Raw genomic sequence first — 15,024 nt, forward strand, 5'->3', positions numbered from 1 at the left:
GCAGGTTCTTATTAGTTATCCATTTTATACATATTAGTGTATGCATGTCAATCCCAATCTCCCAATTCATCACACCACACCACACCACCCCCACCACTTTTCCCCCTTGGTGTCCATACATTTGTTCACTGCATCTGTGTCTCATTTTCTGCCCTGCAAACCCGTTCATCTGTACCATTTTTCTAGATTCCACATATATGTGTTAATGTACAGAATATGTTTTTCTCTTTGTGACTTACTTCACTCTGTATGACAGTCTCTAGATCCATCCACATCTCTACAAATGACCCAGTTTCGTTCCTTCTTATGGCTGAGTAATATTCCATTGTATATGTGTACCACATCTTCTTTATCCATTCATCTGTCGATGGGCATTTAGATTGCTTCCATGACCTGGCTATTGTAAATAGTGCTGCAGTGAACATTGGGGTACATGTGTCTTTTTGAATTATGTTTTTCTCTGGGTGTATGCCCAGTAGTGAGATTGCTGGGCCATATGGTGATTCTATTTGTAGTTCTTTAAGGAACCTCCATACTGTTCTCCATAGTGACTGCATCAATTTACATTCCCACCAACAGTGCAAGAGGGTTCCCTTTTCTCCAAACCCTCTCCAGCATTTGTTGTTTGAAGATTTTCTGATAATGCCCATTCTAACTGCTGTGAGGTAATACCTCACTGCAGTTTTGATTTGCATTTCTCTAATAATTAGTGATGTTGAGCAGCTTTTCATGTGCTTCTTGGCCATCTGTATGTCTTCTTTGGAGAAATGTCTATTTAGGTCTTCTGCCCATTTTTGGATTGGGTTGTTTGTTTTTTTAATATTGAGCTGCATGAGTTGTTTATATATTTTGGAGATTAATCCTTTGTCCATTGATTCTTTGCAAATATTTTCTCCCATTCTGAGGATTGTCTTTTTATCTTGTTTGTAGTTTCCTTTGCTGTGCAAAAACTTAAGTTTCATTAGGTTTCATTTGTTTATTTTTGTTTTTATTTCCATTACTCCAGGAGGTTGATAAAAAAGATCTTGCTGTGATTTTTGTCAAAGAATGTTCTTCCTATGTTTTCCTCTAAGAGTTTGATAGTGTCTAGTTTTACATTTAGGTCTTGAACCGATTTTGAGTTTATTTTTCTGTATGGTGTTAGGGAGTGTTCTAATTTCATTCTTTTATATGTAACTGCCCAGTTCTCCCAGCACCACCTATTGAGGAGACTGTCTTTTCTCCATTGTATATCCTTGCCTCCTTTGTCATAGATTAGTTGACTGTAGGTGTGTGGGTTTACCTCTGTGCTTTCTATCCTGTTCCATTGATCTTCCTGTTTTTGTGCCAGTACCATATTGTCTTAATTACCATAGCTTTGTAGTGTAGTCTGAAGTCAGGGAGCCTGATTCATCCAGCTCCGTTTTTTTCCCTCAAGACCACGTTGGCTATTCGGGGTATTTTGTGTCTCCATACAAATTTTAAGATTTTTGTTCTAGTTCTGTAAAAAAATGCCATTGGTTATTTGATAGGGATTGCATTGAATATGTAGATTGCTTTAGGTAGTATAGTCATTTTCACGATATTGATTCTTCCAATCCAAGAAAGTGGTACATCTCTCCATCTGTTTTATCTTTAATTTCTTTCATCAGTGTCTTATAGTTTTCTGCATACAGGTCTTCTGACTCCCTAGGTAGATTTATTCCTAGGTATTTTATTCTTTTTGTTGCAGTGGTAAATGGGAGCGATTCCTTATTTTCTCTTTCACATTTTTCATTATTAGTGTATAGGAATGCAAGAGTTTTCTGTACATGAATTTGTATCCTGCAACTTTACCAAATTCATTGATTAGCTTTAGTAGTTTTCTGGTGGCCTCTTTAGGATTCTCTATGTATAGTATCATGTCATCTGCAAACAGTGACAGTTTTACTTCTTCTTTTCCGATTTGTATTTCTTTTATTTCTTTTTCTTCTCTGATTGCTGTGGCTAGGACTTCCAAAACTATGTTGAATAATAGTGGTGAGAGTGGACATCCTTGTCTTGTTCTTGATCTTAGAGGAAATGCTTTCAGTTTTTCACCATTGAGAATGATGTTTGCTGTGGGTTTGTTGTATATGGCCTTTATTATGTTGAGGTAGTTTCCCTCTATGCCCACATTCTGGAGAGTTTTTATCATAAATGGGTGTTGAATTTTGTCAGAAGCTTTTTCTGCATCTATTGAGATGATCATATGGTTTTTATTCTTCAGTTTGTTAATGTGGAGTATCACATTGATTTATTTGCATATATTGAGGAATCCTTGTATCCCTAGGATAAATCCCACTTGATCATGGTGTATGATCCTTTTAATGTGTTGTTGCATTCTGTTTGCTAGTATTGTGTTCAGGATTTTTGCATCTATATTCATCAGTGTTATTGGTCTGTAATTTTCTTTTTTTTGTAGTATCTTTGTCTGGTTTGGTATCAGGGTGATGGTGGCTTCATATAATAGTTTGGAAGTGTTCCTTCCTCTGCAATTTTTTGGAAGAGTTTGAGAAGGATGGGTGTTAGCTCTTCTCTAAATGTTTGATAGAATTCACCTGTGAAGCCATCTGGTCCTGGACTTTTGTTTGTTGGAAGATTTTTAATCACAGTTTCAATTTTATTACTTGTGATTGGTCTGTTCATATTTTCTGTTTCTTCCTGGTTCAGTCTTGGAAGGTTATAACTTTTTAAGAATTTGTCCATTTCTTCCAGGTTGTCCATCTTATTGGCATAGAGTTGCTTGTAGTAGTCTCTTAGGGTGGTTGTATTTCTGCAGTGTCTGTTGTAACTTCTCCTTTTTCATTTCTAATTTTATTGATTTGAGTCCTCTCCATCTTTTTCTTGATGAGTCTAGCTAATGGTTTATCAATTATGTTTATCTTCTCAAAGAACTAGCTTTTAGTTTTATTGATCTTTGCTATTTTTTTCTTTGTTTCCATTTCATTTATTTCTGCTCGGATCTTTATGATTTCTTTCCTTCTGCTAACTTTGGGTTTTGTTTGTTCTTCTTTCTCTAGTTCTTTTAGGTGTAAGGTTAGATCGTTTACTTGAGGTGTTTGTTTCTTCTTGAGGTACGATTGTATTGCTATAAACTTCCCTCTTAGAACTGCTTTTGCTGCATCCCATAGGTTTTAGATCGTCATGTTTTCATTGTTGTTTGTCTCTAGGTATTGTTTGATTTCCTCTTTGATTTCTTCGATGATCTCTTGGTCATTTAGTAACGTATTGTTTAGCCTCCATGTGTTTGTGGTTATTACGTTTTTTTTCCTTGTAATTGATTTCTAATCTCATGGTGTTGTGGTTGGAAAAGATGCTTGATACGATTTCAGTTTTCTTAAATTTACTGAGGCTTGATTTGTGGCTCAAGATGTGATCTATCATGGAGAATCTTCCGTGCGCACTTGAGAAGAAAGTGTAATCTGCTGGTTTTGGACGGAATGTCCTATAAATACCAATTAAATCTATTTGGTGTATTGTGTCATTTAAAACTTGTGTTTCCTTATTAATTTACTGTTTGAATGATCTGCCCATTGGTGTAAGTGAGGTGTTAAAGTCCCCCACTGTTATTATTATTTTTATTTATTTATTTTTGGCTGCATTGGGTCTTCGTTGCTGCGTGCAGGTTTTCTCTAGTTGCTGGGAGTGGGCTACTCTTTGTTGCGGTGTGCGGGCTTCTCATTGCGGTGGCTTCTCTTGTTGCAGAGCATAGGCTCTAGGCGTGTGGGCTTCAGTACTTGTGACATGTGGGCTCAGTAGTTGTGGCTCTCGGGCTCTAAAGAGCAGGGTCAGTATTTGTGGCGCATGGGCTTAGTTGCTCCGCGGCATGTCGGATCTTCCTGGACGAGGACTCAAACCCATGTTCCCTGCATTGTCAGGCGAATTCTTAACCACTACACCACCAGGGAAATCCTCCTGCTATTATTGTGTTACTGTCGATTTCCTCTTTTATAGCTGTTAGCAGTTGCCTTACGTATTGAGGTGCTCCTATGTTGGGTGCATATATATTTATAATTGTTATATTTTCTTCTCCGATTGATTCCTTGATCATTATGTAGTGTCCTTCCTTGTCTCTTGTAACATTTTTTGTTTTAAAGTCTATTTTATCGGATATGAGTATTGCTACTCCAGCTTTCTTTTGATTTCCGTTTGCATGGAATATCTTTTTCCATCCCTTCACTTCCAGTCTGTATGTGTCCCTTGGTCTGAATTGGGTCTCTTGTATACAGCATATATATGGGTCTTGTTTTTGTATCCATTCAGCGAACCTGTGTCTTTTGGTTGGAGCATTTAATCCATTCACGTTTAAGGTAACTATCGATATGTATGTTCCTGTTACCATTTTCTTAATTGTTTTGGGTTTGTTTCTTTAGCTCCTTTTCTTCTCTTGTGTTTCCCACTTAGAGAAGTTCCTTTAGCATTTGTTGTAGAGCTGGTTTGGTGGCGCTGAATTGTCTTTGCTTTTGCTTGTCTATAAAGCTTTTAATTTGTCCATGGAATCTGAATGAGATCCTTGCTGGGTAGAGTAATCTTGGTTTTAGGTTTTTCCCTTTCATCACTTTAAATATATCATTCCACTCCCTTCTGGCTTTTAGAGTTTCTGCTGAGAAATCAGCTTTTAACCTTATGGGAGTTCCCTTGTATGTTATTTGTCATTTTTCCCTTGTTGCTTTCAATAATTTTTCTTTGTCTTTAATTTTTGCCAGTTTGATTACTATGTGTCTCGGCGTGTTTTTCTTTGGGTTTTTCCTGTATGGGACTCTCTGTGCTTCCTGGACTTGGATGGCTATTTCCTTCCCCATGTTAGGAAAGTTTTTGACTATAATCTCTTCAAATACTTTCTCGGGTCCTTTTTCTCTCTATTCTCCTTCTGGGGCCCCTATAATGTGAATGTTGTTGAGTTTAATGTTGCCCCAGAGGTCTCTTAGTCTGTCTTCATTTCTTTACATTTTTTTTTCTTTATTCTGTTCCACAGCAGTGAATTCCACCATTCTGTCTTCCAGGTCACTTATCCATTCTTCTGCCTCAGTTGTTCTGCTATCGATTCCTTCTAGTGTATTTTTCATTTCAGTTATTGTATTGTTCATCTGTTTGTTTGTTCTTTAATTCTCCTAGGTCTTTGTTTAACATTTCTTGCATCTTCTCGATCTTTGCCTCCATTGTTTTTCCAAGGTCCTGGATCATCTTCACTATCATTATTCTGAATTCTTTTTCTGGAAGGTTGCCTATCTCCACTTCATTTAGTTGTTTTTCTGGGGTTTTATCTTGTTCCTTCATCTGGTACATTGCCCTCTGCCTTTTCATCTTGTCTGTCTTTCTGTTAATGTGGTTTTAGTTCCACAGGCTGCAGGACTGTAGTTCTTTCTTCTGCTGTCTGCCCTCTCCTAATCCCTTTATTTTTGAACCAGGACTTTTACAGTGTATAATACCCTGCTAGTGTTGTAAGGTCTCCTGCAGAGGCAGGGGTTAGCTGTGTCTCACTGTGAGGACTAGGATACTGGCAGCAGCTGCATTTTCATTATTGACATTTATATTTTAAAATAGCTATGCTGGGCTTCCCTGGTGGCGCAGTGGTTGAGAGTCCGCCTGCCGATGCAGGAGACACGGGTTCGTGCCCTGGTCCGGGAAGATCCCACATGCCGCGGAGCGACTGAGCCCGTGAGCCATGGCCGCTGGGCCTGCGCGTCCGGAGCCTGTGCTCCGCAACGGGAGAGGCCACAACAGTGGGAGGCCCGCATACCGCAAAAAAAAAAATAAAATAAAATAAAATAAAATAGCTATGCTTTTTTCTTCTACTACCCATTTATCAGCTAACTTTATCCTGAAATGAAATTGTTGAGACTGTTGGGTTCTTGATCAGTTGTTTTCTTAAGAATCTATATAGAAGCTAAATAGCTCCAATTTCATTATGAAACTTTTTAGAAATTTTTGAAAGGGAAGTAACCATAATTCTCTTATTATTGCATTTATTCAGTTATTTCCATGTGATGGGCTTGACCACTTAGGCCTGTTGCTTCCATTTTTTTCTTTAATGATATTTTCTTAATTCTGTTGTGAATTATCTGAACCAGTTTTGGAACTCAAACAGGCCCGTGGAATTATTGGATTTTCATAATTTTCAACTAATTAGAGTTTTCTAGTACACTAGCAATACTTAGAATAGTAACATAATTGCTGCTGTCCTAGGATAGTAATACTGATAACACTCCTGGGAACCCGGAAAATGGGATGGTTCATATTCTTTTTTCATTGTATACTTATAAAGCCTTAGTTTTATATGTGTGGTCACAGTTCTCAGGTTCCAAGTTACCTTAATATCCTTACTAGGAAATAAACTTTATAAAATAAACTACCTGTTAGAAAACATTTCTTTTTCTGTTCCAGTTGAAGTTTCGAAGTCTGAAGTTGGGCCCTTTAATGATTCTGCTCATGTGGAGCCCCTTATTGATTCTACTCATATTTCTCTGCAAGAAGAAAACCAGTCTTCTGTCAGTCATTGCCTCCCTGATGCTTCTACAGTTACTGAAGAAGGTTTATTTAGCCAAAAGAGTTTTCTTATTTTAGGTTTTAGTAATGAAAATGAATTTAATATTACAACTCTCATAAGAGAAAGTGCTGGAAAAATTGTGTCACTTCAGAGCAGAGTTGTTGCTGATTATGCTGTGGTTCCTCTGCTGGGGTGTGAAGTACAGGCAACTGTGGGAGAAGTTGTTACAAATACGTGGCTGGTAAGAAAACACTAGCAGTTGAAATGTAGTATTGAAGGATGTCTGAAACTAAGAGTACATGTTTATTTCTTAGGCAGTTCAGTTTCAGTAAATTGCTATTTGGGTTTGAGAACTGTCTGGATTTTGCTTTTAGCAAAGGAAATTTTAAATAATAAACTATGCAAGCTTCTTGGTCCTAATCCTGGTAGAATAGAGGGGCCACACCAGCAGTGTTCCTTCTTAGGAAGTTACTCCAGGTCATCTCATACTATTTCAATTTTCCTAGTTTTCTTACTACCAGAACATGACATACACTTTTGTATTATTCCATCTTGTTGGCTTATCACTAATAATTTCATCATTGATTTTTTTTCAACTTTCAAAGAGAAAAAATGATAATACATTGGAAGAAATTAAATTTTAAGCAAAATTCAATAAATTCGATGATAAATCTGACTGATTTTAACATCCTATATAATGGATTGATGTGTATGTATTTCTTTAATGTTATAATTTTAAATGTGTTGAGAATGAGCATATATACATACACATTTATATGAAAGTAAAATTGCTTTTCATCTAAACTAAAATTACTGTTACTGTAACTGAACCAGTGTTAACCACTAGTCACTTATTTCAGGTTGATGTCATTGTTTCTCTTGTTTTTAAAAGGTAACTTGTATAGACTATCAGACTTTAATTGATCCAAAGTCAAATCCTCTCTTCACACCAGTCCCAGTAATGGCAGGAATGACTCCTTTAGAAGATTGTGTTCTTTCATTCAGCCAGTGTGCAGGAGCTGAAAAAGATTCATTGACATTCTTAGCAAATCTCCTTGGAGCAAGGTATGTAGTATTTTCAGTGTACCTGCTGTCTTGGTGTACTTTTTATTCGTTTTGACTTATAGAAGAGCAGTCAGATTAGGATTTCACTGGGTGTCTTTATAACATTTATGAGGAATGTGTTGCATATCTATGTGATGGCTCAAAGTGGGAAAGGGAGAATGCTGTTAGATGGATGCCTGGCAAATGTTAAGACTCCAGGTATTAATGCTTACCTACCAGGAAAGGGAATATTTAAAGCTGATACATGGGTCGTTATTGAGTGTTGCTTGTCTAAGCATTATTTATTCCCTTCCATGTGCCATATGGATGATTTATTCTTTTTCAGTGTACATTCATTGTTTTTCTGCAGTGTAAATGTTAAACAGGAATAATGAATACTTTGGGAGAAAGAAAATGAATTTTAAAGTTCCAAATTAGCCCAACGTGTAAGTGAACTTTAATGGTGGCTGGTTAAAAAGGAAGTAGAAAACTCATTATATAAATAAATATAAATGAGCTAAACTTTACATTAAAGGAAAAGTTCTTTTAGATTATATCATGAAGCAGCACTTAAAATACTTTTAAACAGGAGACACATCTAAACCGAAATGATTCGGAACATTCGGGAAAAAAAAAAGATGGGCAAAGATATATCAAAAGAGAGTGTTGCAGTTTTAACATCAGACAAGTTTGGATTCAAATCAAAAGGCATTAAACAGGAAAAAGAAGAGCACTGTAAATAAAGAGTGCTATTCACACTGAAGGTAAAAAATATGTGTATATCAAATAGAGCATGACTACCATTCATAGAACAAAAACAGCAGGAAATTCAACGAAGAATCAGCAGAAACATTAATTGTAGTAGACTTTAATTCCCACCTTTTACCTCATGACAAGTCAAATGGAAAACAAGAAAGGATACAGATTTAAACAGCATATTACCTATCCACCCTAAAACAGTGACCATACCATTTCAGGCACCTGTGGAACATTCATAAACATTGCCTGTATAGAAATTGGCCACAAAGAAAACCTCAGTAAGTTCCCTGAAGTAGAAAGAGTGGAGACCATATTCTGTAATCACAGTGCAAAAAAAAAAAAAATTAGAAATAAGTAGTAGAAATAGAAAATGAAAGTCTTTATCAACTGGACATTTTAGAACTTTTTAGTAACTCTTGGTTCAAAGAGGAATTCAAAACCACTTTTAAGCCTAGAAATCATTATCAACCTGATAGTAACAAGCAACACCAGTGCCCACATTGTGACCTTAAAATACCACTTCCCACTAAAAGAAACTAAAGCTTAAAGAAATGATCAGTTCTAGGTCTGGGGCAGAAAAGATACCAGTGAGTCTGGAACATTTTGTCAGAACAGAGAGCAAGTATTGATATATTATTGAAGACTAGTAGGAAGGGTTGTGTCAAAGGACCTCCACTGGCCAAAGACAGGGAAAGTTAAGTGTCACTAGAGATAATAATGGCAGTGGATCCAGACACATCAAATAATGTTTAAATCATAACTTCATAATGGCACCAAACTAAGCTAATTGGTTATGTTTGAAGGATGCTAGGAAACCAACTCATTATTTTGAAAGCTGGTAAATAAAGAGAAAGGATCAAGTATTTATCCTGCCTTTCCTATACAGTCTGTATCAGAATACCATAATGATGGATAACACAATTTCCCTTTATAGAAGTATTCCAACAAATAAGTGAAAAAGGAATGATAAGATTGTGACTGCTAATAAATGAAAGAATCTAAGCAGATTCTTTCTAGAAGAATTTCTAAATTCAACACATTTTCAATCTGTTGAAAATCAACAGTTAATCACATACTAAAGAGAAAACCAGACATTATATGCTTCCTTGTGAAGAATACATCACCACCTTGAAGTAGTCTTAGCAAAATAATGAAATCTCAATCTAATAAAGACTAGATTCAACTACTGAATTATAGGAAATACAGGAGAATAACATGTTCTACTACAGCACAGCAATACAATCAGCAAAATCCAGACTGAGATAACTCTACATTATAGTGTCTTCAACAAGAGGGCAAGGAAAGAAGAGGGAACCTGCAAGCTAAAAGACATAAAAAATTAAATGTAGTGTTTAAGGATGCACTATGTGACAAAACTAAAGAAAAGTAAGGAAGCGATAATCATAAATATCCAAATAGTGACTACTGTTAGCATGGGAGGGAAGGGGGTTAGTAACTGAGAAGAGGCATGTTGGAGAGGTTCTGGAGTGACTGGTAAGATTCTGTCTTCTGATGTGGGTGGTGGATATAAGGGTTTTCATCTTATGATAATTCATTAAATTGTATATTTCCTTTTTTGCTGGTGTTCTGTACTTGGATTATACCAAACAGTAAGCTCTTGGAAAAAACTGAAATTGTAGCAAATAACAATAACAAAATATGGCAACAGACTAAAGCGGTGCTCACAGAAAAATTCAGCAAAGTGGTTATGTAGAATATTAATATACAGAAGTCACTGACCTTCATATGTACAACCAGTTAGAAGAGCTAATGAAAACAAAGGTCTCTTATTAAATCTGTAGTAAGAGATAAAGCACCTTGCAACATGATGTGGAATCTAAAAAAACAAAACAAATGAACAAACAAAATAAAATCAAAATAGACTCATAGATATAGAGAACAAATTAGTAGTCACCAGAGGGGAAGGGAATGGAAGGTTGGGCAAAATAGGTGAAGGGGATTAAGAGGTACAGAATTCCAGTTATAAAATTAAAAAGTTACAGGGGTGTAATATTTAGCATAAGGAAAATAGTAATACTGTACTAGCTTTGTATGTTGACAGATGGCTACTATACTTTTGGTGTTGATCGTTTGTAATGCATTTAAATGTCGAGTCACTACGTAGTACACCTGAAACTAATATAATATTGTATGTCAACTATACTTCAATTTTTAAAAAAATTTGAAGTGAAACTTGGAAGAGCTACAGAAACTTGTAAAATGCTATTGAGGGAAATAAATAAGACTTAAACAGTATGAAAGATGTATCTGCTCTTGGACAGGAAGACTAAACATTAAAAAGAAATTTTTTAGAGAGGGCAATAAGTGAACTAATTCTTAAATTCAAAGAAAATATTAGCAAGCAGGAAAGTCATAAAAATTCTGAAATAGAATAGTTATTTAAATATATTTTGTAAACCTCACTAGATAAAATAGTGTGTCTGTAAGTAGCAGAAAGTTCAGTGAACAGGCAGAGAGTCTAGAAATAGACCTAAACACAAACAGGAATTTGGTATATGATAAAAGTGATATTTTAACTTATTAAGGAAGAGATGGTTTATTTAATAAATATGATTCAGTAAAGTTGGAGCAACATCTCATCCCAAAATAAGTACCAAATTAATTGATCAGTGGGTTAAATGTGATAATGAATCCATGAAAGTACTAGGAAAAATGTGGAATATTAAAAAAATCTTAAAAGTGGGGATCTAGACCTAAAACCCAGAATTCCTAAAAGAAAAGACAATTCTGTTTATATTTCATATTCTGTTTTTGCCCCCATATTCTCTTTAATATTCTGTGATCATGAGGAAGGCGTTTAATTTCTCTGCATCTTTTCCCAGGTCGTATTTTTACAATAATTTGTAAAATATTGGTATTTCACAAATATTGAGAGGATTGAATGAGATATGTGAAAATACTTGGAGAAGTTGTAGTGGGCTAAAAGATATAATGTGTTATTCATACTCTTCCTTTGTTCCTGTAGTTGTTCCATGCTGCCTCCTTTTGGGAGGAAAGACAAGGTGGATGGGTGATGACTAATTAAATAGATGGTTTTTCTGGTTATTTCTTGTAAGTCTAGTTTAATTTGCTTATGTTTTTATAAAACGTTTAATTGTAGCAATACATTTTCATTCTAGAGTAAGCACTTGTAAGGGGATTAGCTTAATTTAAGAAATAGAGCTAACTTTTAATCTGTGGGTATTTTCTTATATTCAGAACTCTAACAAAACCATTGTATTAGAAACTTCATTCTTATTTTGCTGGCTAATTGTGCATATGACATTTGCTTTTCTTTAAATGTAACTTTCAGTGTTCAAGAATTCTTCGTTCGCAAATCCAATGCAAAGAAAGGCATGTTTGCCAGTACACATCTTGTATTGAAAGAACCAGGTGGTTCTAAATATGAAGCTGCCAAGAAGTGGAATTTACCAGCAGTCACTATAACTTGGCTGTTGGAGACTGCTAGATTGGGAAAGAGAGCAAATGAAAGCCATTTTTTGATCAAAAATTCACCTAAAGAAGGTTAATACTTTTATTTTGTCCTTTTATATATATATTTTTACAATTTGATGGTTTCTGGGATATGAATGTGCTAAAACTTATTTTTAGGGCAGGTCATTAAAATTTCTCCCTTTCAAAAAAAAAAAAAAAAAAAAAAATTTCTCCCTTTCACGTGAGCCACTCTTGGGCACTCATTATTGGGGGTGTGGGCAAAAAAATGTGCGTTCATAGCACAAATGTTTAATTTGTATCTGTACTATCAAGTGTAGGCCCTATCTGAAAGCTAGAGGGTACAGAACAATATAGGAGCATTCTAGGGTCTCAGTGTTTGAAGTCTAATGAGCTTAGATCCCATTTACTGTTCCTTCAGTGGGTCATACTGACACATCTTGTGAGTAAAGTGCTCTCTATTCCTCATCTTAGGGTTTTTGCATGTTATCTCTTGCCTGCTTCATGCTTGCCTGTTCCTCCTTATTTTTCAGTTCTCAACTTGGATGTCACTTTCCCTGGAAAGCCTTCCTTGACTCACCAAGTATGGCCTTTGTCTTGCCATAACACCCTGGCCTTTTGTAGCTCTCATCCCAGTGTTACCGTTCTAGTTTACTTTCATGTTTCCCTGCTCAACCATAACCTCTGAAAAGGCAAAGAGTACACGTGTCTTGTGCATTATATATTTTCATTGTCTAGATTGGGCCTGGCATGGAGCAGCCGTCTAATAAGTGTATTTGTTAAATGTTGAAAAAAGGTAGGAGGCAGGGTGGGAGGACACAGTAGCCTCTCTTGTAAGATGATGGCATCCCTGGGCAAACTTCAGGGAAGCTTCTCAAAGCTATTACTTACTACTTTTATCTAGACAACCTGGAAATTTTACAATGCAGGCAAAGTAATATTAAAACTTCATTAAGCACTTTCCAAAAACTTGACCGTAGTTGTTAACTCTGAGTACATGTAATTGGGATTTTCTTTTTGACTCTGCCATTGACTAAGATGACATTATTTATATAATTTTGGGCAAATTATGAGGTTTATTGAGACTATTTCAAGTTACAAGATGAAACAGGAAATCTAATTTCATTAATTATTTGTTTCAGTTGATGTACTTGTCTAACTCAACACATATTTTAATATATTGTCTGGTTTGTTTCTTTGAAAGTAGGTATATAACTTTGTGGTTTGAAGTATACTTGAGAATTCACATGAAAACTCACAATAAGATGTAAAAACATCACTTCTTTTGTGCCTCTTTAGACACAAAAAGACATTAGTGGCTCACATTTGTTTCTTTTCATTTTAAATCTCTAGAACAAAGTTTGGAGACTGAAACAACAAACGGGGTGAATCTAAATCCAGATACTCCAGAGCATCCTGTCACAGACCTGGAAACTCACAGAAAAACAGCCATTACACCTTTAGATATGAACCGCTTTCAGAGTAAAGCTTTCCGTGCAGTGATCTCACAGCACTCCGGACAGGCTTCAGTCTCCCCTGCAGCAGGACAACCACTTCAGAAGGAGCCCTCATTACGCCTGGATACACCATCAAAGTTTCTGTCCAAGGACAAGCTCTTCAAGCCTTCCTTTGATGTGAAGGTAAGGCTTATAGAAAATGATCCTGGAGATAACAGTTTCATAGCTTATAAAGTAAAGCACCAAGTTCTCCATCACCTCTGAAGTTTGTAGTAGTAACTTCCAGAAATGTTGGTAAATAGATGCATAGTATTGAGTCCCTACATATATCCAGGGTTGAGGTAACAGCTAGAGAAATATATGGTGTGAAATCAGGACATCTGGATTCAAGTCCTATCATGAACGGTATGACTCACAGATCATTTAACATATCTGAGCATTAGTTCCTTTTGTACAAAGAGCATAGTATCACTTACTCTGAAAACTTACAGGTGTATCATAAGGATTAAGTGAAATTGTGTGATGAAATAATTTCGTAAACTGTAAAATAACATAAACACATTGCTACTTATGCTTTGATTCTAGGAGTACACCCGGTGCTCTTTCTGAAAATGTCTGTTATCACTTTACTTTTCAATCATTTCCCTTAAAAAGATGAGTTAAGTGTGCATCTTTCCTTCATCTTTTGAGCACTGGAGTATGGCTCCCTTTCTGAAAAATTCGTTCACAAATCAAGGGCTAATTCAAGCTTCTCAAATGGTTTCCTTTCATTCCCCAAAGATAATTTCTTCACTATTCCTTTAGTAGTTTTTGGCCTTTCAAATGGCTATTCAAACCATGTTTTCTTAATCCATGACTTAGTAAAATTATTGTACGGTTTATCTATTGAGGTTTTACTCATAGTTTAATAATTTTTACTAGTATGTTTTGGAGCAGACTTAAAGTTTACAGATTGTTCATCTTCAGAAAATAAATATAAATTGATACCCGGGACAGTTTTCTCCAAGCTAAATCTTTGGTCAAATTTCTTCTGAAGTAACATTTTGTGCTGTGATTAACACTGTTCCTTGTGCCTTAAGAAGTAGAGGAAAACCACTGGTTTGGGAACTGCAAGATCTAGAGTCAGGCCTCTGCTTTTCCTCTTGCAGCCTTTTAAGGCGAGTCAACCTCTTTGGGTTTCATTATCCCCGTCTGTAAAATCATGGAGCATATCTAGATGACTTACAAGGTCTCAAAGCTCATAGTCTCTTTGAATAGTAAATGAAATAATATTAGGAGACAAGAAGATAGTAGAAATATTTCTAGTCATTGAGACCATTCTTCTACCTTGCAGTGAAAAGCTGATGGTTCTGAAATAGTCTCAGTGAAGGTACAAAACACATTTAAAGGTTTCATTGTTTAGTCATAGTGTATTTAGCAGTGTCTCTCTCTGTGTGTCTTTTGTGATATATAAAATAGTTCTTCATCTTATAATCAGTGGTTCTTCAAATTGATGTAATATGGTATTTTGAATTTTTTCTCTGAAAACAGAAGAGCCCATGATTCCATATGGGTCACAAAATTGAACATACATTAGCCCTCACAATAAAAAGCACCCCTTATTTAACTTAATTTTTAATTGACACACATCCAGAAAAGTACAACAAATGTGCTGGTAAATGAAACAGTGTTAACAGTTGGGAAGACACAATACATATTCAGAAAGAGATCGTTGCCAATGCTATAGAATCTTCCTCAAGTCCCCCCTTCCCATCACTTCTTCCTCCTTCCTCCCCAAAGGTAATACTCCTTACTTCTAACACTAGCTTTGTTATGCTTGTTTTT

The 15,024-nt window shown here is 35.7% G+C and overlaps 1 protein-coding gene across 2 annotated transcripts in view; it reads left to right on the forward strand.

Annotated features, from left to right (window-relative positions):
* TOPBP1 (DNA topoisomerase II binding protein 1) overlaps positions 1-15,024 on the forward strand; it is a 78,016-nt gene that overhangs the window by 23,119 nt on the left and 39,873 nt on the right. For both annotated transcript variants that reach the window (XM_059065326.2, XM_067033776.1), the window contains 4 exons: positions 6,385-6,728; positions 7,380-7,552; positions 11,604-11,815; positions 13,097-13,383. In XM_059065326.2, coding sequence (XP_058921309.1) covers positions 6,385-6,728; positions 7,380-7,552; positions 11,604-11,815; positions 13,097-13,383 — 1,016 coding nt within the window. The remainder of the gene's footprint in view (positions 1-6,384; positions 6,729-7,379; positions 7,553-11,603; positions 11,816-13,096; positions 13,384-15,024) is intronic.

The sequence above is a fragment of the Kogia breviceps genome, chromosome 5 (genome assembly GCF_026419965.1).
Source record: "Kogia breviceps isolate mKogBre1 chromosome 5, mKogBre1 haplotype 1, whole genome shotgun sequence".
Classification (NCBI taxonomy): Eukaryota; Metazoa; Chordata; class Mammalia; order Artiodactyla; family Physeteridae; genus Kogia; species Kogia breviceps.